General features: G+C 37.4%; 1 protein-coding gene across 1 annotated transcript in view; it reads right to left on the bottom strand.

Annotated features, from left to right (window-relative positions):
- Positions 1-26079, bottom strand: part of TRPM7 (transient receptor potential cation channel subfamily M member 7) — a 139304-nt gene that overhangs the window by 19540 nt on the left and 93685 nt on the right. The window contains exons 20-28 of the mRNA XM_072624262.1: positions 25808-25936; positions 21867-22136; positions 14337-14511; positions 11454-11586; positions 7903-8087; positions 6165-6297; positions 3532-4253; positions 2162-2241; positions 301-363 (exon numbers count right to left, since the gene is read on the bottom strand). Of these exons, the coding sequence (XP_072480363.1) occupies positions 301-363; positions 2162-2241; positions 3532-4253; positions 6165-6297; positions 7903-8087; positions 11454-11586; positions 14337-14511; positions 21867-22136; positions 25808-25936 (1890 nt within the window). The remainder of the gene's footprint in view (positions 1-300; positions 364-2161; positions 2242-3531; positions 4254-6164; positions 6298-7902; positions 8088-11453; positions 11587-14336; positions 14512-21866; positions 22137-25807; positions 25937-26079) is intronic.

Below are 26079 nucleotides of genomic sequence, written 5' to 3'. Positions count from 1 at the left end.
TCCCATGCCTGGAATTACCTCCCTCTTCATCATCATCTCCTGGTATCCTTCACATGTCAATTAAAAATTTCACCTACTAGAATCTTTCCCAATTCTTCTTACTGCTAGTGTCCCCTCTATGTTAATTATCTCCAATTTATCTAATCCTTGTATATACATACTTACTTATCATGCTGCCTCCCCCCTTACACTGTGAGAGAAACAACTGCTTTTTGCCTTTCTTTTTATCCCCAGTACTTAATACAGTGCTGGGTACATAGCAAGCATTTATTTTTTGATTTGACTTGTAAAAGCCTTTACCTGATATCTAGGGATCTCTACATCCTCCGGGATGGTCTTCTTTATATCTTTCTGTCCTTGTTCCTATTTGAAGTAAGTAAACTGTAAACTTCTTCAAATAAGTAAAGATATAAAAGAAATATACAATAGATAATTACACATAATTCACAATTAAAGTCCCATGTACAACAAAATCAATTACCAAATGCTAAAGTGTAATCAATTATGTGACACACTAAAATGCAAAAACAAATGACATGCCATGTTCTATTTATCTCATCACCTTTGGAGTTCTTTTACTTTCTTTTACACTGATAAAGGGGCTACCAATATTCCTTTGAAGGCCTGGAGAAGAAACTTTATGATCCGGCAGTTTTTGATTATTAAAGGCAGGTTTATCAATAGCATTTCTTACGCCAAATAACATCATTATCACTTCCTTAGTTTTCTAATCAGAGAAACTTTTATCTGAATTTCTTTTTGACAACCAGTTCTAAAGAACAGGGAAAAAAAAATCCTAGATCCAGAAGGAACCTTAGGGGCCATATGGCTCAACTCATTCATTTTATGTGTGTTCGTCCTTCGTTGCTGAAGACAATGCCATTGGAGAAATGATGACATGACTCACACTTGACTTTGTTTTGAGTGAGGGAGGGCTGTGCAGGTCACCAGCCTCACTTCTCATCCAGAGCCATCTGAATCCAGTGACCAGATAGTCATCAGGATGACTGGAGATGACCCAGGATGAGGCAGTTGGGGTTCAGTGACTTGCCCAAGGTCACACAGCTAGTGAGTGTCAAGTGTCTGAGGTGAGATTTGAACTCAGGTCCTCCTAACTCCTGCACTGGTGCTCCATCCACTGCATCACTTAGCTGCTGCTCATTCATTTTATAGATGAAGAGAGAGGACTAAGGTAAGTGATTTGTCTCAGGCTAGACAGGTAATAAACATACAGCTGGATGGCTTTCTAGCCAGTAAGGAAACATGGCTAGTGGCAACAATGAACGTTATTATTTCTGCCCGTTAAAAAAGAGTTCAAAGACCTTATTCCTACCTAATCAATTTGCTATTCAGACATCTGCTCAGGTAAGTAAAGAGGACCCAATATAAATGATCACTCACTATAAAATTGAGAATTTTTTTATTTTAAGGATTCCGCTGAATAAACTAGTTAGTTACATGTTTTCCTGTTGTTCCCCAATTCATCCTGTTCCTTTTCCGGGTTATTGGGAATTTCTTCAGTCTGGATATGTCATCTCAAAGAATCTTGAAATGAGACTGAATTTTAGGAAAAATTATTATTACATCTCCTTATTCTGCTAACTCTAGGGATCCTGCTGAGAAGACAGGTTGGCAAAAAAAAAAATTCAGTCAATAGAGAATGAATGAAATAATGTGTTTGTGACACTGACAAACACCTAAGAAGCACAATTAAATACTTTATTCATAGCTATAAAAACAAAAACCGTACCTGTGAAGATTAAAATGAGCGTACTAGATCAAATCAATGTGACAGCTGAACTTAAAGGACGCCCCTGAGAAAAACAAGTCTGTTTCTACAAGTCAGGTAACAAAACTCCGTAACTCAAGACCAATTTCTTACTAATGCACTTGTTTATGCAACAAGCTGACTGCAGTGACAAGGACAAGGCTAGAGGTTGGCAGAAGGCAAAGGCGACCAATCCATCCCTCCTTGCTTCCAAGTGCACTTACTGACACAAAGGGAGTTTGAGACAGCTGGGGGCAATTCATTACCAGACAGAAATCTTAGCTGAGACCACAATTTATTTTCATAAAATTTAACATTTTAAATTCTACTTTGAATTAAATACTTTAAATTGTGAAAGTAAATCGTACAATGTACTGTACAAGATTTACCTACCAGAACATTTATAGCCAATATTTCTTTCATCTTGTATGATGCCTCTTTAAACCTCTGTAACTCCATGCTGTCTCTGTGACCTTTAGTAAAAATCAAATACAAAACATTTTAAATTATTTTCTTGTGGGTTTGTAAATGCTGTCACTGCTCTGTCCTGAGGACACAGGCTTTAAGTTGTTTTCTGAGTAATACTGAAAAATCATTGTTCTGTCCAGTCTCTTGTACAGTCCCTCTGGTGACCAATGAAAACATTTGGTCTTTGGGCCACAGACAATTTTGGCTTTCTGTGCAAAGACACATTTACTGACTCTATGCTATGAGATCTGAAGTGGTTCTTGAAACTCTTCTAGATATACAAGTACTCTGACATCTACAAGGAACTAATTATTGCAGCTGATAGCCTGGCATCAAAACTACTTAGGAAAATGAGCTTATCATCACTGCGCAGTTCAGTTTAGTGAGCTATCAGTACTAAATGACTAAAGAGTCATTCTCTCAACCAGAGGACTTTTTACTAGCTTTTTCATGTTTACATTTATTTTGAATCAATGCATTCTGAAGCTCCTGCTTTCATAATTTCAGGACCATTAATTTGATCAGTGTGGATACGCCCCCCATCTACTCCCCTACCACTTAAAAGAAGATCTTAGAGATCTGTTTTGGCTAAAACATTTATGATTCTGCAGCCAATCTGAATATTCTCTGACAACAGACATATAGTCAATCACCAGAACCATAATCCAAACATTTTCAATTTAGTAGGACTTAGCAGAGTTTGTGAATCATTGGTACAGGGTCACACACCTCCATGTCTCTGAAACTTATCAGGTGCACAGCTGCTTTTAAGTGACACAGTAAATGAATTAAGCCAAATTAGAGCAATGTAAATCTAGCTACATATATCCATTTTTGCTCTCTATTTTCAATATCAGTACTACAATGTGACTAAATAGATAAGTATCTAGCCAGGATGAATATAAAAATTTCAAGCTCTGTAACTGGTCAGCAATGAAACAGATAAAAGTTTTCAATAAATAACAAATATTTTGAAAAAACCTTATTGAGAATAATGGGACGGAAGAAGGGGAAGTGATAGGCATGATTAAAAAAAGGAAAAGAGTAATAAAACATTTTTTAAAATGAACAGAAAGAGCACAAGCAAGTTTAGAAAGAGACAAAAAAAACTGAACCAACTGAAACCAACATGATAAACTGGATACATACTTAAAAGAAACCATGCAAGAGAAAGTCAGTTTCACATACGGTAAGTACTTTGTACATGAAATGTATCTTTCCTGATATTTGTCAAATTTGTGATGAAAACTTCTTTAGAGTATACCAGCTTATAAATTTTTTTTTATTCAACTTACCTACAAATGCTCCAAATTCTACAGCGTCAGAGCCAGTACGCTCTTTGTCATGGGTTCCATTTCCCATCTGACTTGTGCAACTTGGCTGAGATGGAGTACTAACAAAAAATTTGCTTGGTGGGGATGAGGAATGTGGTGTACTATTAGATGAACTACCTAATTTCTGATTTTTGTTAATGATTTTTGAGGCCTCTGCACCATGTACTCTGTGTCGAAGTTCTGGAGGAAAAATAGCACTTGGAAATAAGGCACTGCCAGAGGAACCAGCCTCTGGAAAGTTGAATCCTTCCCTCCTAGTCATCAGATCTTCTCTCCGGGGTATCAGAGCTGAGTCCTGACCAGCCACCTTACATTGGGGATCTCTTTCATCTTTTATAAAAATGTTACAAAGAAAAGGATTATTATTTTCAAGATTTCCTTGAGGAACAGAAGCACTAACAGTGTTTCCAACACACTGTTTTTTCCACAAAGAAGATCTTACAGGTCCGTCATCAATAAGATTTTGAGCCAAATGTTTAGAAATGCTCAATTCACGTGTGATTTCATTGTGAACTTTGCTAGCTTCAGAAGCTTTCTGAGCAGTGAGTGTTTTTAATGTATCTACTGTAAGTGCAGAGAGATCCTGTAAATGCCCAATCTGAGAATCCAAAGAATGTAACGAGCGCTTGATGTAGTTTACTCGATCTCCGACTTCTTTGATCTGAATGCACATCTGTTCAACCCTGGAAGGACAAAAAAAATTGCCAACATAAAAAAGAATAAAGATTTTTGTTTTCAACACCCATAAATAGTAACGTTCAATATAATCAAGTTAAAAAGCAACGAAACAATGCCTAAGGCAAACTCTATGACATCAGACATGGTTCTTCGCACAATGTACAGCATGCATGCTTCAGGCAACATAAAATTATAGCACGTATTGTGTCAGGCACTGGGCCTTTTCTCGAGAAAAGGCAAAAATGGAGTTCTTGCCTTCAATAAGCTAACATTTTTTAAATTCTTTTTTTTACTTGTTTTCAGTTTTGAGCTCACATTTCAGTGGTGAAAATAGCACGTGTACATTATTATAAATAAGACTGTCCTAGGAACTGCTGCTGACAAAACTATGCATTTTACTTGTAGGATAGATATGTAAAAGAAATGCTTCCTGCTTCAACCTTGTTGCAAAGGATTCTGATATTCCTAGGAAGAACTCAGGAGCAGCCCAATTTACCCATGTTGCACTTGGGAGTGATCCTGGACCAGAGCTATGCCTGCATCTTCATGGATGGGGGAGCCTTCTGAGCATGGGTGATGGGCTAGCGATAGGGCTTGGTGTTGGGAGACTGAATGTTACACACAAAGCAACACAAACAGCACCACTGGAGGGTACAGTACAGGGACACTGCACTGACACAGGGTAATGCTAGAGAGATTAGGAAAGGCTCTAGAATCCAAACAGAGGAGTTTACTTTACACTCTGAAGGTCAGAGAGAGCCATGGATTGTACTGGGCAGGGGAGGAATGTGGTCAGACCTGCCCTTAGGAGGATCGCTTTGGCAGCTGAGTGGAGAGAGGAAAAGCAGGGAGAGTAATTGGCAGGCTATAGTACCAGGTGGCAGCAAGGGCACTGAGAGAAGGGGAAGGCAGGAATGACAGGACTTAGAAACAGACTGTATATCAAGAAAGTTGATTTCCTAAAAAAATAAAATCCTGTTTGGCATTTAAGATCTTCACAAAGTGGTCCATTTCCACCTTTCTAGATTTCCTGCACTTCACTTTTCTCTATGTTATATTAGCCTACTACACGACCCTCTCCAGTTTCTGTGCCTTTGATGTAGCTGTCCCCATGCCTGAGATGCTCTCCCTTCTAACGTCAGCCACTTAGAATCCCAGGCTTCCATCAAGAATCAGCTTTCAAATACCCCCTTCTGCAAAATGCATTTCATGACCCCTAAAGAGGAAAAAGCCATCCTCATGAAGTTTATCATCCACCCACTCTTTAGGTACCCATGGATAGGTTTTCTCTCTCTTAAAATGTAAAGTCCTTGAGGACAGGGACTGCTGTGGCTTTTGCCTGTATTTCCAGTGCTTAGCACATGATGCCTAGCATGTTGTAAGCATTCAACAATGCCTGCAGACTGGTGCTAATCCTATCAAAATGATGTTCGAGAAATTTTAACAATACTTCACCTTTCCCATTTAAAACAACTGCAAACTTTTACTTCTCATCTGACAACAGAGGAAGTGGAAAGAAAGAAAAATATCGCTCTAAAAACAGCAGTTCTCAATTTCCACCAAAAAGACAATTACATAAACTAGGTTTGGGTTTTTTGTAATTTTACTAGGAACACCCAGTAAGTAATTTCTCTAATGATATGCTTCTACAACTTATCTTAGATCCTCGAGGCAGCACTGAGAAATTAAGTAACTCGCTTGGGATCATACATACAGTACATGTAAGGTATGAGACTTGAATCCAGGTTTTCCTGACTCCAAAGTAGTCTCTTTATTCACTGTGCCACAACGCCATCAACCATAGTACTTAACAAAAATATAGGATGTAAAGAAGCATGTTTCCACCATATACAGAAATGTGTTACATCAAACAAGCAGGATTTTAAAAACAACTCATTTAATGTAAGTCTCTTAACCTTTCAAAAGTGACACGAATTCTCTCTTCGCTTCCAGAATGGAATTTGTCATCCTTCTCATTAAAATACATCTCGACACATTGTTCTTCAAAATCATGAAGTTTCTTTTGATCTTCTTCTGTTAAGAAAAGTTCTAAAAAAATAGCAAAACAAAGAATAAGAGAAAAGTTATCAAATATGCCTGCAGGTAACGATCAAACAAACAAGTGGTTGACTAGTTAAGAATAGAAGACTATCCATCAATCCATTAAGACAACGGTTCAAAAATTCATTCTTTCCTAGGCTACTTTAGAATGCTATTAGACGACATGGATGTGAGATGAGATCTAGTACAGCCTAAATTCTCATAATTTAAGCTAATTTCATCTTCGATATACATGAAAGACAAAACTTGGCAGTATATTTTATAAATATAATTATGTATTTGATACATTTGCATATTTATATATATATTTTGGGTTTCACTATAAAAATACTTTATATGTTTTTAAGCTAGACTTGCCCAGCTCTACTTTAAATGCCCCATTTATATTCTGCAACACAAAGCCTTACATTTTGCCCCTGAAGACATTTGGCTAACTATTGCTAAAGCCTTACTCTGGAGTAAATAAAACTAAAACCAAGCAAAACAATTAAGATCCCAATAAAGTGGGAGCCTTAGCATACTGTATAGTTCAGAATTACAATGGGGAGCAAAGCAGCTGAACTGCACGAAGAAGGGTAGGGGCATGACTCTTGCTCTGAGAGTAGTCTCACCTGTGCATCTAAGGTATTCAAGTGAGAGAAGTGATACAACCATTAATATATGTGACAGGGGTCCTTAGCACTCTGCTCTGTGGGGCACCAGAAGACAGTAGTCCTTTTATCTCTTTAATCTGTTGGACCAGATGTTCTCTCTAAGTTATCTCATTTTAACATTGTGTGAAAGACAACACTGTCTTTAGTTTGGTTTTGGCTAAAACTTTGATACGCAGATTCTTGACTCCTTTGTTTAAGGAAAAGAATGCGTTGGAAACTAATACCAATCATATACTAACACACTACACCAAAAACACCGACTGATATTCCCCATATTTTGAGCCATTGTGGACTATTTCATTATAACTCTTTCTCCTTACCTAAACCACTTGCTTTTGGGGCCAAATGATCAACAAGAATTTACTGAAAGTTTAAGAAGGCAGTATGGCCAAGTAGCTAAAGTATTGGGGGCCTAAAGTCAGGTAGACTTGGCCTTGAATTCGACCTCAATGGACAACGGGAACAATGGACAGAGGAAAATGTTGAGTCTGGCCTGATAAAGATGGAGAATTTAAGAATGGTAGGAAATAAAATTAGAAAGGCAAGATGGGACATTATGGAATATTTTGAAAGTGAAGCAGAGTGGCACAATTTGATGTGGTTGTTGCAAAAGAGGGATACTGCAAGTTCTTGAGAAAAATGGGACATGATGAAAGCATTTTCAAAAGATCTGGTAGCAGCAAAAGCACTGATTGTGTTAATGTCATACAAACAGTAGGATAAAAATATCCAACAACTACAGCAATACAAAGTTTATTCAGTACTATTTATATTTCTTATGCGACATGTTTACTTAGGCCAATAATCCAACAAAGTTAATTTAACAAATTATATCCACTGTTACAAATGTGAAAAAAAATCACCACAAAATTTTTAAGCTGTAATATTATTTAATAAATTGTGAAATGAAAAGCTTTTGCTTCAAAAAAATCTTTCTTACTTGGTCCATTTGAACTTTTGTCCTTTTTTCTTCTTTTACATATACAACAACACATGGAAGCCACATGGCTGAGGACGATAAGCGGTGGAGGCAGAACTGGCTTTTCATGATAAGCCATAATGAAATGATAACGCTGGTACTTCCAGACAGTGTTTGAAATTGCTTTTACTTGAAAATATACATTGCTATGGGACACAAAAGAAAAAACCAAACTTTAGTTGACCACATTCTTTGAAAAAATGTAAATACTAATTAAGAAAAGTTCTATTACCTTAGAGCCCTAAGCTAAGGTCACAAATAAAAAAGAAAGTACTGCTAATAGATACACATACTAACAAATGATGCAATTTACAACTTACTTGGTGTTAAAAAATTCTCATTTGCATTTTTACAGAGATATTAGTAACTTAAGAGTTGAGTCCTCATTTATCTTAAAATTTAGCAGTTCTTTTCCTTCAGAATAATTAAAAGATTTATTAAAGAGCCATCTGTATAAGGCACCATGACAGGCCTTATATATAAATTCAAAAGAAAGGCTCCTAATCTAAAGGAGCTTACCATCTGCCCCTGAAGTTTAAGAAAGGCAGCTAGGTGGCACAGTAGATAGAGAACTGGACCTGGAGAGAGAAGACATGAATTCAAATTCTGCCTCAGATCATGACTAGTTGCGTGACACTGGGCAAGTCACTTAGTCGCTGCCTGCTTCAATTTCCCCATCTCTAAAATGGGGATAATAATACTACTTACCTCTCAGGGTTGTTATGAGGATAAAATGACATATTTGTAAGACATTTTACAAACATTAAATAGCTATTATTACTATTATTTGAACCATGATGCAGCACAGAAATATATTACAGCTGCCAATGGGCATGAAGACAGAAAAATTAGTATTAATCCATGATCAGGAAATTAATAGAATGCATCTATAATGACATTTATGGTTTTGAATTAATGATCTATGTAAACGTAACAATAAAGGGCTTTTAGCAAACATAAAGGAACCAAAAAACATTTGGCCAGTATTTAGATTTGGGGCTAAAAGGATAAACAGAAGTAATAAATTATTATTGTTTTGCTGGGTTTGACATCTTAAACTTCTAACCAATCACTAGTGGTCAAACGACAAGTTTATGTAATAGGTCAGTAAGAAAATTCAAGTCTTAGCATTTCTAGTCCAGATCTACTGCCGCCAACTGGTCGTGATGGTAACTGCAGGTGGTGTAATCCACTGAGATCCAGGTTTAAATTCCTCTTCTGTTACTCACTACTTATTTCATCTTGGGCAAGTCACTTAGCTTCTGCAGGCTTCCATTTCACCATCTACTAAATCAGATGACCTCTAAATTCCCTTTGAGTTCCAATCTATGATCAACCCTCCGATGCTAGAAAATTGCAAAACCCAACTTAGTCTACCACAGAGAAGTTCATGTAGTGCTTTCCCAAGGGAATTCTCTCTGTGTGAAGCTAGAACCAGCTAGCCTAACTCATTGATGGATGAAGGAGACAGGGTAAGTACAGCAAGAGTTGATCCTAGGAAGTTGAATAACTCAAGGTAAAACACATTATGGGGCAACTCTTGGCCCACAACAGAACCTATCATTTTCTTTTATGTGAAAATTCTGAAAAACAACAGGAAGAAACTCTTAAAATGGGTTAAAATAAAGATTAATGGACAGCCAGAAATAGGAAAGAAAGGCAGTTTGAAATGCTTAGAACCTAAACTTTCTGACAGTGGGAATTTGATATTTTTTTTCCCTCTGTATCCCAAAGACCATCTCTTATAAGAAATGGTTATTTAATAAGATAGTTGGACTGAACAGTTGATTTGACAGTAGCTATGGAAGTTAGAGTCTAAGCTGAAAAGGTCCTTAGAGGCTATCTATTCCAGTTCAGAGACTACAAGGGAAAAGAATCTGAAAGTTGTAGAGTATAAAAACAATACTAAGTTTCTACTTTCAATGATGCATGTGAAAAGTTATCCTTTCCTTTCTTCCCAAGTATCATCCATAGAAGACTGTTTATTTATATAAAAAATCCGTCCAATATTCATCTTTATGGATCAAGATTTGTCTACTCTCCACTACCGGTTTCCAAAATATTGGCATTGTGGGGCAGCTAGGGGGCACAGTATCCACTATGCTGGGCCTGGAGTCAGGAAACTCATTTTCCTGAGTTCAAATCTGGCCTCAGACACTTACTAGCTGTGTGACCCTGGGCAGGTCACTTAACCTTGTTTGCTTCAGTTTCCTCATCTGCAAAATGAGCTGGAGAAGGAAATGGCAAACCATTCCAGTATCTTTGCCAAGAAAACCCCAAACGGGGTCATGAAGAGTCAGACATGACTAAAAGCAAAGTACCAAAATATGATAAGAGAAAGACAGAAATGTGGTCATAAAAATTATAGGAAATAAAGTTTTGTAAGTGACCAAAAAGACCTACAAACATGGAGTCAATCTTTTAGTATGAGTACGTAAATTTACATTAAAAATCTAATAATTCTATTTACTATTACGAACAGAATCACAACATTAGAATAGAAGGGATGCTACAATTAATCTAATTCTACTGATGAAACTAAGGTTCTGAGAGTGAGATAAAATTCTATGTACATGCTTCCAAAGTGAGTTAGTAACAGCCAGAACAAGAAATGGGTTCTTGATATTCTCCCAGTCTCTCTCCATCTTCAGTACACACACACACACACACAACTATCCCAATAATCCTCTGCTTAAGCAGCTTCTATTGCCCTGATGATGAAATACAATCCCTGCCCAGCGCTCGAGGTGCAGACACACTAACCACTTGTTGCTTCTGAACAGAGAGCATCCATTCCATCTTCTGATTCCAGGCCTTTGAAAAAGCTGTCCCTTCCTCTTCTTTGTCACGTTCTTCCTCTTGGAAGAGCGTCTCTGTTCCAGGCTATGCTCAAGCACCCCCTCTCATGAAAGGCCTTTTCAGAGTTACCTCTTATGCCCCCCACCAAGTTTCCCAGTTGTGGAAGCTTCCACACGTAAAAATTACTTCGCATTTATCTCTGTACATATATTGTATTTCTACTCCCAATCCCCAGAAGAATGCAAGCAAAGTCCCTGATAGCTGGAATTCTTTCACTTTTATCACTGTATCTGTGGCAGCAAGCACAGCCCAGGCTCTCAGTAAACACTGTTCTAGTGTACCCTTCTTCGTTAATCCTCCCAATCTCCCTCCAACGACTTCAAATCTTGTTACTTTTGAGGCCCTTGAACTGCTTAATACTTATGTTCCCTTTTCTAATTAACTGAGGGATCCTCCCATCTCTTGGAAATAAAACCAAGTTGAAAAAAAATTAAGATTAATTTATTTATAGGAACAAGTGGGAATGATCAATTTAAAGGGTAGTTTAGAAATGGTGAGGTTACTGACATTTTAAAGAGCTTGGAAAGAGTTACTAAATATACTGTTTGAACTTAAGCCTACTGAAGAATTCCATATCCACTGCACAAGTTATGTGTTTGATTTAAATAAGAAAAATACCTATCTAATTAGTCACTTTAAAATAAGGTACTTACTTGAAAAATGCAATAAGAAGATTAACCATAATTATGTACTGTACAAAGAGGTAGACTGCTTGAAGAAATGGGGTCAACCATGTTCCAGGTCCACAGAGACTTTTCACATTTCCTTCTGTATTATTTGCACACACTGTGGAGGAAACAAAGGCTTTTCTTACACGTATGTAACATTTAGCAGCTTGCAAAGATTTGGAGCTATTTTTCATAAAGCTCGCTATCTTCTAGATTAGCATAGCAGTCTAAAGGAAGGGATGAGCTTGCAACTCAGTGTTCTTCCCCAAAGACTTTCTATACCATATATGGACGAGGGGCAGGGGCAGAGAGGAAGGGCATGTTTGTGTACATATGCATGAATGAGGACGTGAATCTACTGTCTATAATCTCCCTGATGGACAGCATATCCTGGTCCTATTCTCCCAGAATACAGGCTAAATCCTGTGAATCAATCAATCAACAAACGCTTATCAAGTGCACTGAGCTAGGGACCACGAAAGACACTGAAGATACAAACACAAAGAATGAAACGTTACTTGCTTACATTTTGACGGGGGCAGACATGGCATAGAGACAACATAAATACAGAGTGAACAAGCACAAATATACACAAAGTAGTTACATACAGGGTAATTTGGAGGGAAGGCACCAACATTTTGGGAGATCAGGAAAGGTTTCATTCAGAAGACAGTGCATGAACTATGTCCTAAGGGAAAAAGAGGAATCTATGAGGCAAAGGTAAAGAGGGTGTATATTCCAGGTATGGGGTGCAAAGGCAAGGAGATGGGAAATACAGTATTATGTATAAGGAACAAGGAGAAAACCAGTTTGGCTGGAATACAGAATGGGGAAACTGGAAAAACAGGGCCAAGTTGTGATGGACTTAAAAAAGCTAAACTGAGGAGACCGAGGAGTTTCTACTTGGTCATAAATGCAACAGGAAGTAGGTGGTGACATGGTAAGATATGCACTTAAGGAAAATTGGTTTGGCTACAGTGTTTAGGACAGAGTAAAGTGGTGACAGGCTCGAGACAGGGAGACTGATGCCAAAGTCTAGGTGAGAGATGATAAGGGTCTGAACTCAGGTGGTAGCTATATGGGGGAAAATGTTGGAAGCAAAATTTATGGTGGAGGAAGAAAAAGTAAGATGTGGCAACTGCTTGCACAGGTGGAATGAGGGAGAGTGAGGAATCCAGGATGATGCCAGGGTTTCAAACCTTGGAGACTGAGAGAATGGCGGTGCCTTTGACAGAAATACAGATGTCTGGAAGAATAGGGAGTCTGGGAGACAGACTGAATTCAGCTGTAGACATGTTCAATCTGAGATGTCGCTGAGATACCTGGTTCGTAATGTCTAGGAGGTAACTGGAGATGAGGGACTGAAGTCTAGGGAAGGGACTAAAGTTATGTAAGAAAGGAGTCATTTGGATAGACTGTTAAAACCATGGGACCTTGACAAAGTTGTCCAGAGGGAGTCTGTGAGAAACTATACAAGAGACCTCCTGGCAGAGATTTGGCATTTCATGGGAGGAAAAGACAGGAAAAGTAAGCAAATGCATAGCACCCATTGGTTTTGGTTCTTCGGTGTCCATAACATCCCATAACATCAGTGAACACAGACCCAGGAGAAGACAGTTCCAATTCCTCCTAAAGAGGCTATAAGGAAAAATCCAAAATCCCCTACATAAAATGGGAGAGACGTGAGTAACTAGAAATTAATCCTTAATATTTAATGAGTGACTGAAATGAACAATCTTAGAGGTTTAATAAAAATATAATCTCCTCTATCCCATTCTGTCCCTTTAATCAATCAACATTTATTAAGCATGGCAGGTGCTGTGCACTAGGGTTACAAAAAAAGGCTAAAAACAGTCCCTGGCCTCGATGATCTTAACAGGGGAGACATGCAAATATATATACATATATATACATACATCTTTATAGCTGTCACACACTGGAAGAGAGTGAAAAATGAAAAATGAGTAAGGGTCGTGTAAACCAAGAGCGTGGCGAGGCCACTGAGAAAGTAGTTTCAACTTAATACACTGAGGTAAGCTAGGAGGCACAAAGCTAAGGCAGACAAACTGCACATGAATAAAATTAGCTCAACATTCTCTTGAGTCACTTTTCTCTAAAGAGTACACATGTAGAAAAAGACACCAAGAAAGGAATCACAAATTGGATTTGACTATGTTGAGAAAAAAATGATTCTGGGATTTTATTTCAGCTTATTAAAAATTAGAGACATTAATACCATAGTAAAGGAACACTCATACCAGATATAATCTGATGTTGCACTGTGGCATAGTAGTGACTCTGGCTTTTTGAAGTCTAATGCCAATGGAACACAAGCTTTGAAAAGACCAAAACTAACTCTTCTTTAAGTGCCAGAACTTTTAAAAGGTTAAACATTTTGCTAGGGAATGTTTTTCAAAAAAAATTCTATGAGATACCTAAAATTTTACATTTCTTGATGACTCAGAAATATTATTATAGTAACTTTTTAGTTTCTTTTTTGTTATAATGTTAGCTGCCATTATCAATATGTTTCCATCAGTCTCTCATTCCCCTTTTTTGTTTTTTTCCAGTGTAGGTGAAGACCTGATGCCTAATATGTTAGAACGGCATGTCAGATAGTTAAAGAGGTTGTGAATAAGGGACTCAAGTCCTCTCCTACATATAAAGTACGTAGATCCATAGTATTATGGTTCTGTGCTATGTTGGGTCATCTAAATTTATTTCTTGGTTCAAAGCCATGGGGCTGAAGTTGCCAGAATTCTAATCTCTAGGCAAATATGATTTTACAAAAATACCCCTTGGACCCATGAAAAAAGTCATATTTTAATATTAGATAGCACACAAATGCATTTTAAAACAAAATCTTACCATCGATTTCATATGCATAAACTTCACCAAAAATCATCCAGTATGGATTAAAAACAACATCTTTAGCAAGCCTCCAAGATGGTGGTTCATGAGGATAAAGTATTGCCTGTCTGGGAACACCAAAACTGAGCAGCACAAGTGCCATAATTACAACGATGTAAAACATGTTGGCCACCTGTTTAAAAAATGGTAACAGTAAAAATAAATGAGAAATTGAAAACAACCAATTATTTTCACCAAAAAAATTCAGTGTTAAGGAGATTTCTTACTTTCTTTTTTCCTCTAATATCATTCAACAAGACCATACTCTGTGGCCAAAGGGAATATAAACTGCAATCCATCAAGATGATCAAATTGATAATGTTTTTGAAAAAAGGCATGTATTTAAGCCAGTACTCCCAAACAGAAAAGTTACATTGACCTTGAAGTCTCTACGTTTCCCAACTAAAATTTAAAAAAAAAGATTTCAAGAAGCTTTTCTTTACCTATGGCTTATCCTTTAGTTAGAATTACATATAGAGATAATTAACAAAATTAAGTTACAATGGGGAAATGGCAAATATGTATGATCAATAAATACTAAAGGAATTCCCAAGAGATCAATATGATCAGAGAAAGGCAAACAGAAGAAAGGGTAGCTTTCAGATGATGAGAGTAAAGAAGAGAAGGATTTCTGGAGGGCTGAAGGATGGAGCTTCTAGAGAATGGTAGTGGAAAATAATGAAGTAGGTGAGGGCAGAATTTTAATGTTTTTCTTAAGTGATGGTGAGCTACCAAAGGCGTTTGATTAGTGGAGTAATATGATAAATTACATTTACAAAAAAACGTAAATTATATGGTTATTGTTTATCAGAAAAAATATCACAGAACAAGTCATGGTAAATCAAAACCCTTCATCCCACTTTTGGTCAGCACTCATTCTAACGTTCTTGTTTATGTTACGTAGAAATCCATTTCCCTGTGATTCTCATTCACCAGTTTAGCCATCTAGGGCCAAACAAAATAAACCCAAGCTTCTTTTCACATAAGTCCTCAAATACTGGGAGTAAAGAGTTCTTATGCATTGATACCTTCTTCAAGCTTTCTCTTTTCCAACTGAAATGGCCCCAGTCTCGTATAAGTGGTGTCAAGCTCCTCTCTGCCCCATTTTGGACCTTCTCAAATATACTAATGTGCTTCTTAATGAAAGAACACAACGGGTATGGAAGTTTTATTCACTGTCTTAGGGTAATCTGAATGACTGAATCAGGTCAAAGCTCAATACAAATGGCACATTATTGTGATGGCCTTCTTACAACCCCTTCAATGTCAACTATTCCTATCTTTGGTTGTTACTGACAATTTGCTGCATGTGAAGTGAAGCTTCAATTGTTTTGATTTGAATTTCTATTATTACTAGCGATGATCAATCTCTGATATGGTTGTCAATGGTCTGTAAATCTTTTGAGTATTCTCCATCTTCTTTGACCACTTATCTAATGGCATATGGCTTCCAGTTTAACGTACATTTATTACCTTGTATATATAAATCTTTATCTGGGATATGTTTTTTCTCTAATTACTTTTCTTATTTTGGTTGTACTATTTTTACTAGCACAAAATCTTTTCAATACAATGTAATGAAAATTAGCTGTTTTATGTTTTGTGATTATCCCTACCTTATCTACTATCATATATAATTATGAAAAAGACTTTGATTTTATTTTCTGATTTTCTTCTCATTTTTAGGGTGTAATCTTTAAATACTCAGGTCAAGAATTCATATGAGTATATTGTGGCATACGACAAATTATAATGGTATAAACCTTTACGTCCCCAAAGTTTAGGTATTATCAAAAGTTAGGTTATTGAGTTCAAGCATTTCTGATCCATCACCATCTAGTCAATTCTACTAATCCTTTTTTATTGTTGTTAATAAATGTAATAAAATATTGCTGAAATATTGCGTATGAAGAGTACAGGGAGGCATGGGAAGATTTACAACTGATAAAAAGCAAAGAACAAAAACCAGAATATAGACAATGGTAACAGCAAAGTAGACAGAAAAGACAACAATAAAACTGAAGCTGAATCCACTTTAAGTGTACTTGTCCTTGAAGAGGAGATCAGCAGAAGTGGGAACAAAATATACACTTGACCCGTGTGTTGGTTAGGTTTGCTGAACTGCTTTTTTCCCTTTCTTTTCCATCCTTTGTTATAAGGGGTAGCTCTTGGGTGGAACAGGAATGACAGCAAATAAAGGTGATGAAAAATAAATGATATCAATAAAAAAATGTTAAAATACAACTTCCTTTCCCTTTTGAAAAACAGGGCACTGCCCGCCAAGCTCCGGCACCTGGCTCATTCTCCACAAGTTCTCAGACTACAGATGGCAACTTCCAAACGGTCACAACTGTGTGAGCCTTGAAAGATGAATTCACTTAAATTATGTAGGTTCTCTCTTACCACCTTTCCTCACATACGCGAGGCTTCAGTTTCCTTTCCACTTTGGAGACTGTTTGCACTGACATCAAAAAAAGAAGCAGAACAGGAGTGGGCTAAGTCTACTTTCTCAACGTTATCTGACAGAACTACACAACCTTCACTAGAACAAGGACGATGGCATCTCTGGCTTGAAGAAAGAGAAATTTAGAAGGTAGGACAAAATAAAGAGCTAAACTAAATCAATACGAAAGCACCCAAAATGTTAAAAGGCATAATTCTATGTACCAGGTGGGGGTAGGGCAGGGAGGAAACGCACGGTGCTGAGAACATAAAGGACGTGATATGTTCCTGGCCTTGAGAAAGTCTTTACTTTTGGGGTTGATTTTATTATAAAACTCGGGCCTTCTCACTGTTCCTTACAAACAGCATTCCCTGTCCTGGCTCTGTGCTTTTGTACAGTCTGTTACTTCTGCCTGAAATTCCCTTCTTCTTCCCTATTGCCTCTAAGAATCCCTTGTTTCCTTGAGAACTCATCAAATATAAGAGGCCTTTCAGCAAACTCTCTAAACAGCTAGTGCCTCTTTCCAGAATTACATTGTATTTATTTGCTATATAAATTCTAAGTTTATATGCTGCCTCCCATCATAGAATACAGTATATGCTCCTTTGGGTAACAGGCTATTTTATTTTTATGTATCAGCAGTACGTAGCGCTCTGATGGACACAGGAGATATTTAACCAATCGATGTTTGTTGATGGATTCTAGTATACTAATTAGTTTCTTGTTCAACAACAATCATTTACAGGTACGTCTCCTACACTAGAGTGAAAAAAGAAAGTCAATTTTCAATGTTTATTATAAAGTGTCTGTTGCATCACTTTGCCAAATCAAGATATATCAATAAATTTTAAAAATATTTAGGTCCTGTAAAATTCCAAATTTAGTGATGCACTACATTGACCATGATTTCTAAAACAAAACTTAACCTGTCTGCTAATTAATACTGAAAACAGTAAAGTGTTAGGTAAATATGTTAATAAGAAAAGATGTTAACTGTGTCCCTATAAAATATTTTTGAGAATACAGATTGAATGATCAAAAAAAGGAGGGGAGGTGACAAGATTCTGGCCTAGTTAGCATTTGCCAAATTATATTCACACATAAGGACCAGTTGCACTAAGCAGCTCCTAACTGAAAATGTTATTTCAAAAGAAGAGCAGATGTAACTTTCATAGTAGTTGGTACTAAGTCCTCACAATTCCCTGGTTTCTTACCACAGAGGCAACGAGATGACACAGTGGACACAAGGCTGGGCCTGGAATCAGGAAAACCTGAGTTCCAATGTGGCCGCACACATCTGCCAGCTGTGCGACACCGGGCAAGTCACTTAACCTGCTGGTCTCAGTTTTCTCTACTATAAAATGGAGACAATTACAGCGCGTACCTTGCCGCGTTGGGAGAATAAAATGAGATAATACATGTGAAGTGCTTAGCCCAGTACCTAGTACACAGTAGGTGCTACGTAAATGCTTATTCCCTCCCTCTCTCCCCACATCTGATTTTCAAGAATCTGGTCTCAACCTACTTCTCTAATGTGACTTCTTATTTTACAGCCTGTCTTCCCACTGTGCCCTAAACGAGCTGTTCTCAGTTCTAGCTTGGATACGTATGCTTCCCTCCATCTTTCCCAACCTTCAAAGGCATAGCATAGCTTTATAGAAATGACTTCAGGCAATGTTATTTTTATCGTCGGCATGGCGTAGCCACAACCACTGAATTATCACTCCAATTACTTGCTTTTTTCTTTAAGGAATGTTTTCTAACTTTTGTCTACTTGTTATGGTTTTGCTGATGATTAACTCCCAGATAGTTTATGCAATTTGGAGTCACTTTTGATAGGATTTTCTATCCTATATTATTCCTTCCCTCTTGTAATGGCTACATAGAAATACTGATGATTTTGCGGATTCATTATATCCTATTCTATTTATGTCATAATCTCTATTGTTTCTTCATAGATTACTGAGGATTCTCTAAACAAACCATCACGTCATCCACATGCAGGGGTGATGTCAATATTAACCAAGTCAATTTATAAATTTGGTGCTACTCCAACCAGTTATTAAAGGGACACCTCACAGAGCTAAAGAAAATAATAATATTCAGACAAACAAAGGATCTAAGATTCCAAAGGAAACACTAAGAAAATAGTGGGACTAGAAGGAATTACTCATTTCTGCACTTCCAATTATACAATAAAACAGTATTCATAAAAACTATTTGTGATTACTACAAAATAGGAAAGCAGATCAGCAGAAGAGATTAGACAAGGGATTCTACAAGTGCTGAAAGATTTCACTTCAAACGTGGCAAAGATGGGCAAAAGACGGCAACAATTAACGTTAGGGGTATGGTGGCATCATGGGCACACGAATGTCCTGTTGGTAGAACTTTATTTCCAAACTTCTGGAAATCACTACAGGATAATGGTAAGAAAGTGTCCCTGTCCCTGTTTTCTGACCCCAAGATGTGATTATCAGGCATGTACCACAAAGAGTCTCCATAACAAAGATATTTATAGCAGTCCTTTTTGTAGTAGCAAAGAATCAGAAGGTGTATGTGTGTTCATTAACTGGGGAAATGTGGATATAATGGTAGAAATGGATACAGAGAAGCATGGGAAAACTGAAATGAACTGCTTCAAAATGAAATAAGAAGAATCAAGAAAACAACATACATAATTACAAAATAATATAAACGGAAAGAACAATAAAACAACAGAATCTGAAGCTGAGAAATTATGACTAAGTGTAGCTCCCAAAAGGAGAGCTTTGAGGAGTCATCTCTTTACAGAGATTGGGAATTATTGGTGTGGAATACTACAAATCAGATGTTTTTGATGTGCTGGTTGCTTCTACTGGAATTTATCCTTTTATAAATTCCTTGCTACAGTTCATGACTCTCTAGGAGGAGCGATATGTCAGATTACGTATATATAAAAGACACAGAAAAACATTAAAAAATAAAGGTCCTCAGGCAGGTCTGGGATTAGGATTAAGAAGCACTGCTCATTTCCTTCTTGTCCTGGCCATTTCTTTACGCAAATCACATTCCAATTATTCCCTCACAACAGTCCATTTCCCATCTCCGTGTGTTTGTTCAGGTTACCCTTCGTGCCTGGAATTCATTTCCTCATCTCTGCCTCTAGGATCTTTAATTTTCTTTGAAACTTGGTTCAAACACCACCTTTTAAATGAGTCCTTTTCCTGAGACCCTCTCTCCTCAGCCACTAGTGCACTCCCTCCAAAATGACGGTTCTTAGGCATTTACTTTGAATAGACTTTTCACAGAGCAAGCTCTTTGAAAGGAGGGTCTGTTTCTATGTTGTCTCTTTATTTGTACCCAGCTCCTCACCTGAGAAATCGCGATTAATAAACATTTGCTCGATGAGTGATGAAGACTTCCCTAGCTAAGTTGTTTCTTACTTTGTCTTTGGATTTCTAGCACCTACCGTACAGAAGAAAAGGACTGAAAGGCTTGTTGGACTGGACTGAAGTCTAGACCTCAATGACATCTCCTGGGAATTCCTCTAACATCACTTTACCACAGAATTCTACATGTATGATCACTTGATGATAAATTTAGAGTTTCCTCAGAAAAGGCCTCTAAAGGAAGCCTGATCCAACCTTCTCACTTAAGGATACTGAGGGTCACAAAGAGTAAGACGCTTGCTTAAGATTATGGTACCGCTTTGGGGGGGGGGGTGGGGGGTGGGGGTGAAGGTTATCTAAGCAAGCGTTAATATCTTTAAATTTAAGAGCAATGTTTTCATACTCCTCTTTGCCTGACAACATTCAAAATAAACGATACAATGAAGGCACAATACATTGAATACTGTGTAACTGATTTAATTCCACAAGAAGATTCAGGAGGTCAAATTACAAATACATTAAATTCCCTGTTTTCCTCAGAGTGGGTTTATAGTAATATTAATATTTAATTTTTTTCTAAATTTGACCCAAAATCACCAGACCACTTGAAATTTTAAAAACATATCTATACATATCTATACACATATAAATAAAATCGGAGCACATTTAACCCTAACCCTAAATATATATACACACACACACACATATAATCAATAAGCATTTACAAAATGTGCCATGGCTAAGAGTGGGGGATAGAAGTACAAAAATGAAAAATCCCTGCCACCAAGGAGTTTACACATCCTGTTGTTAAGAAAATGTGAAAACAAATACTCCTATATAAGCTATAAACAAGATAGATTTTGTGGGTGGAGGGCACTGTTAGCTAGAGTGCTGAACAGGTGACTTGGTGCAGACATCCTGAGAAGAGGTCTGGAGGAAAGAGGATTGGAAGAAGGGGACGGGACACATTTCATGAATGTGAGCGGTGGGAGATAGTTTTGTAAACAGGCAGGGCCAAGAGCTGTATTATGTGTGAAAAATAGGCAGCCAGCGGCAATTTCTGCATAGAGTGTGGGAAAGGGAGTCATATATAAAATATTAAGGCTGGAAAAGCAGATTGGAGAAGGTAGGTGGTAAAAGGCTTTAAAAGCCAGAGAGAGGAACCTAGGAAGGGGAGGGGGCCAAAGGTAGCCTAAACCCAACCATTAGAAATAACATCAAATGTCTTCCCAATGTGCTAATAAAATGATCTAATAGATTTTTAACACAAATCAAATAAGCATTACGACACTGAGGTTTGTCATCTGGTTAAGGCAGACATGTCATTGTTCAGTTGTTTTTCAGATACGTCTGACTCTTCATAACCTCATTTAGGGTTGTCTTGGCAAAGTTAATGGAGCAAACGGTTTGCCATTTCCTTTCCAGTTCATTTTATAAATGAAGAAAGTGAGGCAAACAGGGTTTAGTAACTTGCCCAGGGTCATACAGCTGGTAAACGTCTGAGACCAGATTTGAAATTGAGATAAATGTTCCTGGTCTAGTGCTAAACAGAATTCTCTGAGCCACCTAGCTTCCTAAGGCAGATATGACAGTAAGATAAACATTTTCATTTTTAGGAAGAAAACATTTATGCACACGTGCATATTATCGACATTTCACTTGATATAAACTTACCATTTTGCCAATCATCATTACATAAGGTCCCGCTTGTTGATTTACAGCTAAAAAATCCAACAACCGGACATACCAAAAGATAATATTAAGACAGTAAATCAATCTTCCAGCAACAAATATTTTTTCATTTTCAAATTTCCATTTTGCTCCAAATCTTAGTCCAAATCCAATGAAAAAAGTCACAATGGCAATTGAATCACTGATGTTGAAGTAGTCACTGAACCACACTTTAACTTTCTGGCTTATTTTCCCAGCTTCGGACATAAAAATCTATATTAAAAAAAACCAAACACAAACCAAGTTAAACATTAGATTTTTTTTCCCCTTTACAGGATTATCTCAGTACTTTAAAAAGCCCAACATTTATTAAAATAATCCGATCCAAATATTATCTAAAAATGCATTAATATTATTAAGCGAAAGCCACTGTGCTATACCATAGGAGGACAAAAGCCAACAGCAGCACAACTCTCTAAGAGTTTACATACGACTGGGTGGGAAGGGAAGACATGTACAAGTAAATACAAGCTAACAATTTCAAGAAGGAATGTGAGCTAAAAATTGGGGGGGATCAGAATATGCTTTATGTAGACAGTACCCAAGTTATGCCTTGAAGAAAGCTACGGATTTTAAAAGTTGCAACCACTTGTGTGCAAACGCACAGAGATGAGAAGCGAATATTGCTACAAACTAAGACTAGTTTCACTAGTATAGAAATAACACAAACTAGAACTGGAAAGAAAGGTGAGAGACATATTGTAAAAGGCTTTAAAATGGTAAGCTTACGAATTTATATTTTATCCTAGTGACCAAAAGAAACTACTCTAGTGTTCTGACTAGAGGGATGATGCGCTCAGATTTGTTTCAGGAATATTTTGGCTAACTGTGTGGAAGAAGGAAAAGCAATGAGGAGGCTTGTAACAGAGCATGGGAGAAGTGATAAAGACTCGAGTCTAAAGAACAATTCAGAGGTGAGATAAGGAAAAAAGCAGAACCAGTATGACTTGGCAGCTGATCTCGACAGGGGGTCCTACCCACAGAGGAGAGTGAGGAGCTATCGACAACCATATCAAAGATGCCCCAAATCACCAATAATGACAAGAATGCACATCACAGCAACTCTGAGGTTCCGCCTCACGTTTATCACATTTGGCAAGGTCGACAAAAAAGGAAAACGTCAAATGTCGGAAGGGGGCACTGACACACAAATGACGACGGGTTGTAAACTGTGCCCAAAAGGTCGCCAAATCAATCAGCGACATATCCCAAAGTCGCAAGCACAAAAACATCCTTAGCAGTCTTTGTTCAGCTCAAGAACTGGAAACCTGGGAGTGCTCATCATTTACTGAATGGCTGAACAGAGTATGGAAGGTGAACACAACGGAATGCCATTGTGATGTAAGAGATGACAAAAGGTACGTTTTCAGCAGCATGTGGTGAGACTGGTGCGAACCGAAGCTGAGCAAGGTGAACAGAAGCAGAAAATTCTACGCATTAACACTGCTCCTCTCTCCTCTCAAGGCCTTTGCTTACTTGTCATTTGATGGGGGAATCATCCAAATACCTCTGCCCTTTTCTGAAAACCAGGCCACCACCATTTGTGAGCCCTATTCCAATCAGTCTCTCCAATCCCTCCTCCTCCAGGGAATTCCAGGTTCTCATATCCCTGCTCTTTGGACAATCCTGTGCAACGTTCAGAGTTTTGAAGCAGGTGTTATCTGATATTTGCCTTAATTGATGTATCAACTGTTCCGAAAAGAATCTTTCAAGGAATTACTGGAAAGTCTGTTCCTAGCTTGCCTTACATGTCAAAGGATTCAGCAAATGTTTTACTGTAAAAATGTTTGATTTAAAAGTTAAAGTTTTTCAATTCTAATTTTATCTTCAAATTTGCCAGTTTAATTGGATGGAAAATTCTGGGGAAATGTTTGTGATTTTCTTTACTTTTTGTTAAATTATTTAATAAAGTTATTATTAATCTGTTTATTTTCTGAGACTGACAGTATAGCTTTCTATGTTTTGTGTCAAGTGAATAATCTGTGCAATTCAAGTTGGGGTTGCTACGTAAGTGATAGGACAGTCTTTATCAACGGAGCTCTGGAATTTGACAACCAAGGGTCTTGCTGAGTTGAATCAGATTTTCTCTCTGAATTCTGGTGAAATCTGTCTATCTATGTACAGTACACCCCTATATAGTCTTGTGAATGGGGGAGGGGGTAGTTTTCCTTTAAAAATAGTTATTCGCACTTATCTTTGCATTTTGGGGGCGTAAGATGAAGACCAGTTAAAAAAGTTTTAGTGATGATTTTCACTGATGTGGACTCTATGACTGACGGTACCAGCCTCCCTGATGTTCTTTGACCAACATAATGCAATCTCCTGACTCCCACGCCTAGAATTCTCTCCCTCCTCCTCTCTACCTCTTGGCTTCCCTGGCCTCCTTCAAGTCTCAGTTCAGTTACTATCTTTACAAGAAGGTGCCCCTCCCCCCTTGATGCACCAACAGTTGTCTGCCCATTATCTACATGAAGGTGCAGTTGTTTTTGTGTTGTCTGGAGTCCTCAGGGCTTAGTGACTGGCACAGATCAGGTGCTAATTATTAATACTTATTGTCTTAAAAAAAAGTTCCTGCCATGTCCACGTCATGACGAACAGAACTCTCCATTTTAACAATTTAACAAAATAAATCAACACACCAGTACCATCAGTGAACATCTTATTCAAAATACCATGTTTTCCCGTTAGTCCTCAGGTCATAATCAGACACAGGTTTCAGAGTTCTGAAGTCTTTTAATGGTATTTTCTCACATTATTTTGGCCAATGAGTAAATTATAATAGTTCCATGTATTTTTGCTTTGGATCACTTCGTCTGAATCTCCTGTTTCTTACAGTGTCACAACAGTCCACAACATTTACAGATCACAACGTGATCAGCCGTTCAATGAGCGCTCACTTTCCTTGCAGTTCTTTGTTACCACAAAGTGAAACGACTAGAAATAAATGCCTTCAACTTTTGAATCTCCATTTTATTGATTTTTATTACCAATTTGCCTTGTGTTTTTACTGCTACACATAAAACAGAAAGACTCTAAAATGGAATGTCATTTTCCTTCTCACCAGTATTAGATATGAGAAATTTCATTTCTTGGGAAGACGGTGAAGTCAAGCTTGACATTGTCCTGGTAACTAATTCTTTTTTTTTTTTGGAGGGAGTGGGGGGAATTTTTTAATCCACAATATTTGTTCATCATGCCCCATTTGCTACTTTTTTCAACTTAGAAGTTATTTCTCTTTTTCGGCTTTCTGGCTGCTGTCCGTTATTTGTGAGTTTTTAACACGTATTATTCACAGAGGGCAGTGGGAGTGGAGGAATTGAGAAATTCACAATTTCTCAACCATCTTGCCATAACTATTAAAAATATTTCTAAATTTACCAATTTCTTTGAAAATTAATTTCCATGGACGGCTGATACATAATTTAAAGGTATAACAAAAAAAAAAAAAAAGTAAGCTACTAGGCAGCAAATAGGTATTGGCTGTTAATACCAAGGAGAGGCAAGAATTTAGGATGAAAAGATCTCTGACTTTCAGGAAGTCACTCGACTAATGAACCCCCATGAAGCTGAGTCCAAGGCAGAAACATACAACAACATACCACAGTATTATGAAAATATTATGAAAAGAATGTTCTGGCAAATCCAACCTTCCTATAATTCTGAAGTAGAAAAATTTCTCTGAATTGTGGCAGCTCCGTCCAAACCTGGTAGAAATCTTAATTACATACTTAGCTACTCAGTCATATAATCTGGCCATGTTTTCTGGTTACACAGTGGGTGCCTAAACAGTAAATTATATGGCTAACATGACAATACCTGTATTAGAAGTGCCATAAGTAAAAGGGCCAAGTCATTCACAAGAAAGGCAGGTGTTCCAAACATACCTCACGAACTTTTTCAATTGCATAGGTGAAAATGTAAGCAATAACAATCCATTCTTGAACTGAAGGTAACTGTTCCATTTCTACAAGAACCACAAATGTATAAAGCATCAGGAACCCTAAGTACGCCAGCTAAAAAAAAAAAAGGCAATTAAAAAGTTAAGTATCTGAAAACATTTATTCAATAATATGGAGTTTTAAATGGATGTTTTGGTGGTAAACATTGGTTGATATTTTTATCCTGCTACTTTCCTGAACGAAAATCTTAGAGGAAC

Source organism: Notamacropus eugenii, chromosome 7, assembly GCF_028372415.1.
Source record: "Notamacropus eugenii isolate mMacEug1 chromosome 7, mMacEug1.pri_v2, whole genome shotgun sequence".
Classification (NCBI taxonomy): Eukaryota; Metazoa; Chordata; class Mammalia; order Diprotodontia; family Macropodidae; genus Notamacropus; species Notamacropus eugenii.
This window is presented reverse-complemented; position numbering and strand designations above follow the sequence as displayed.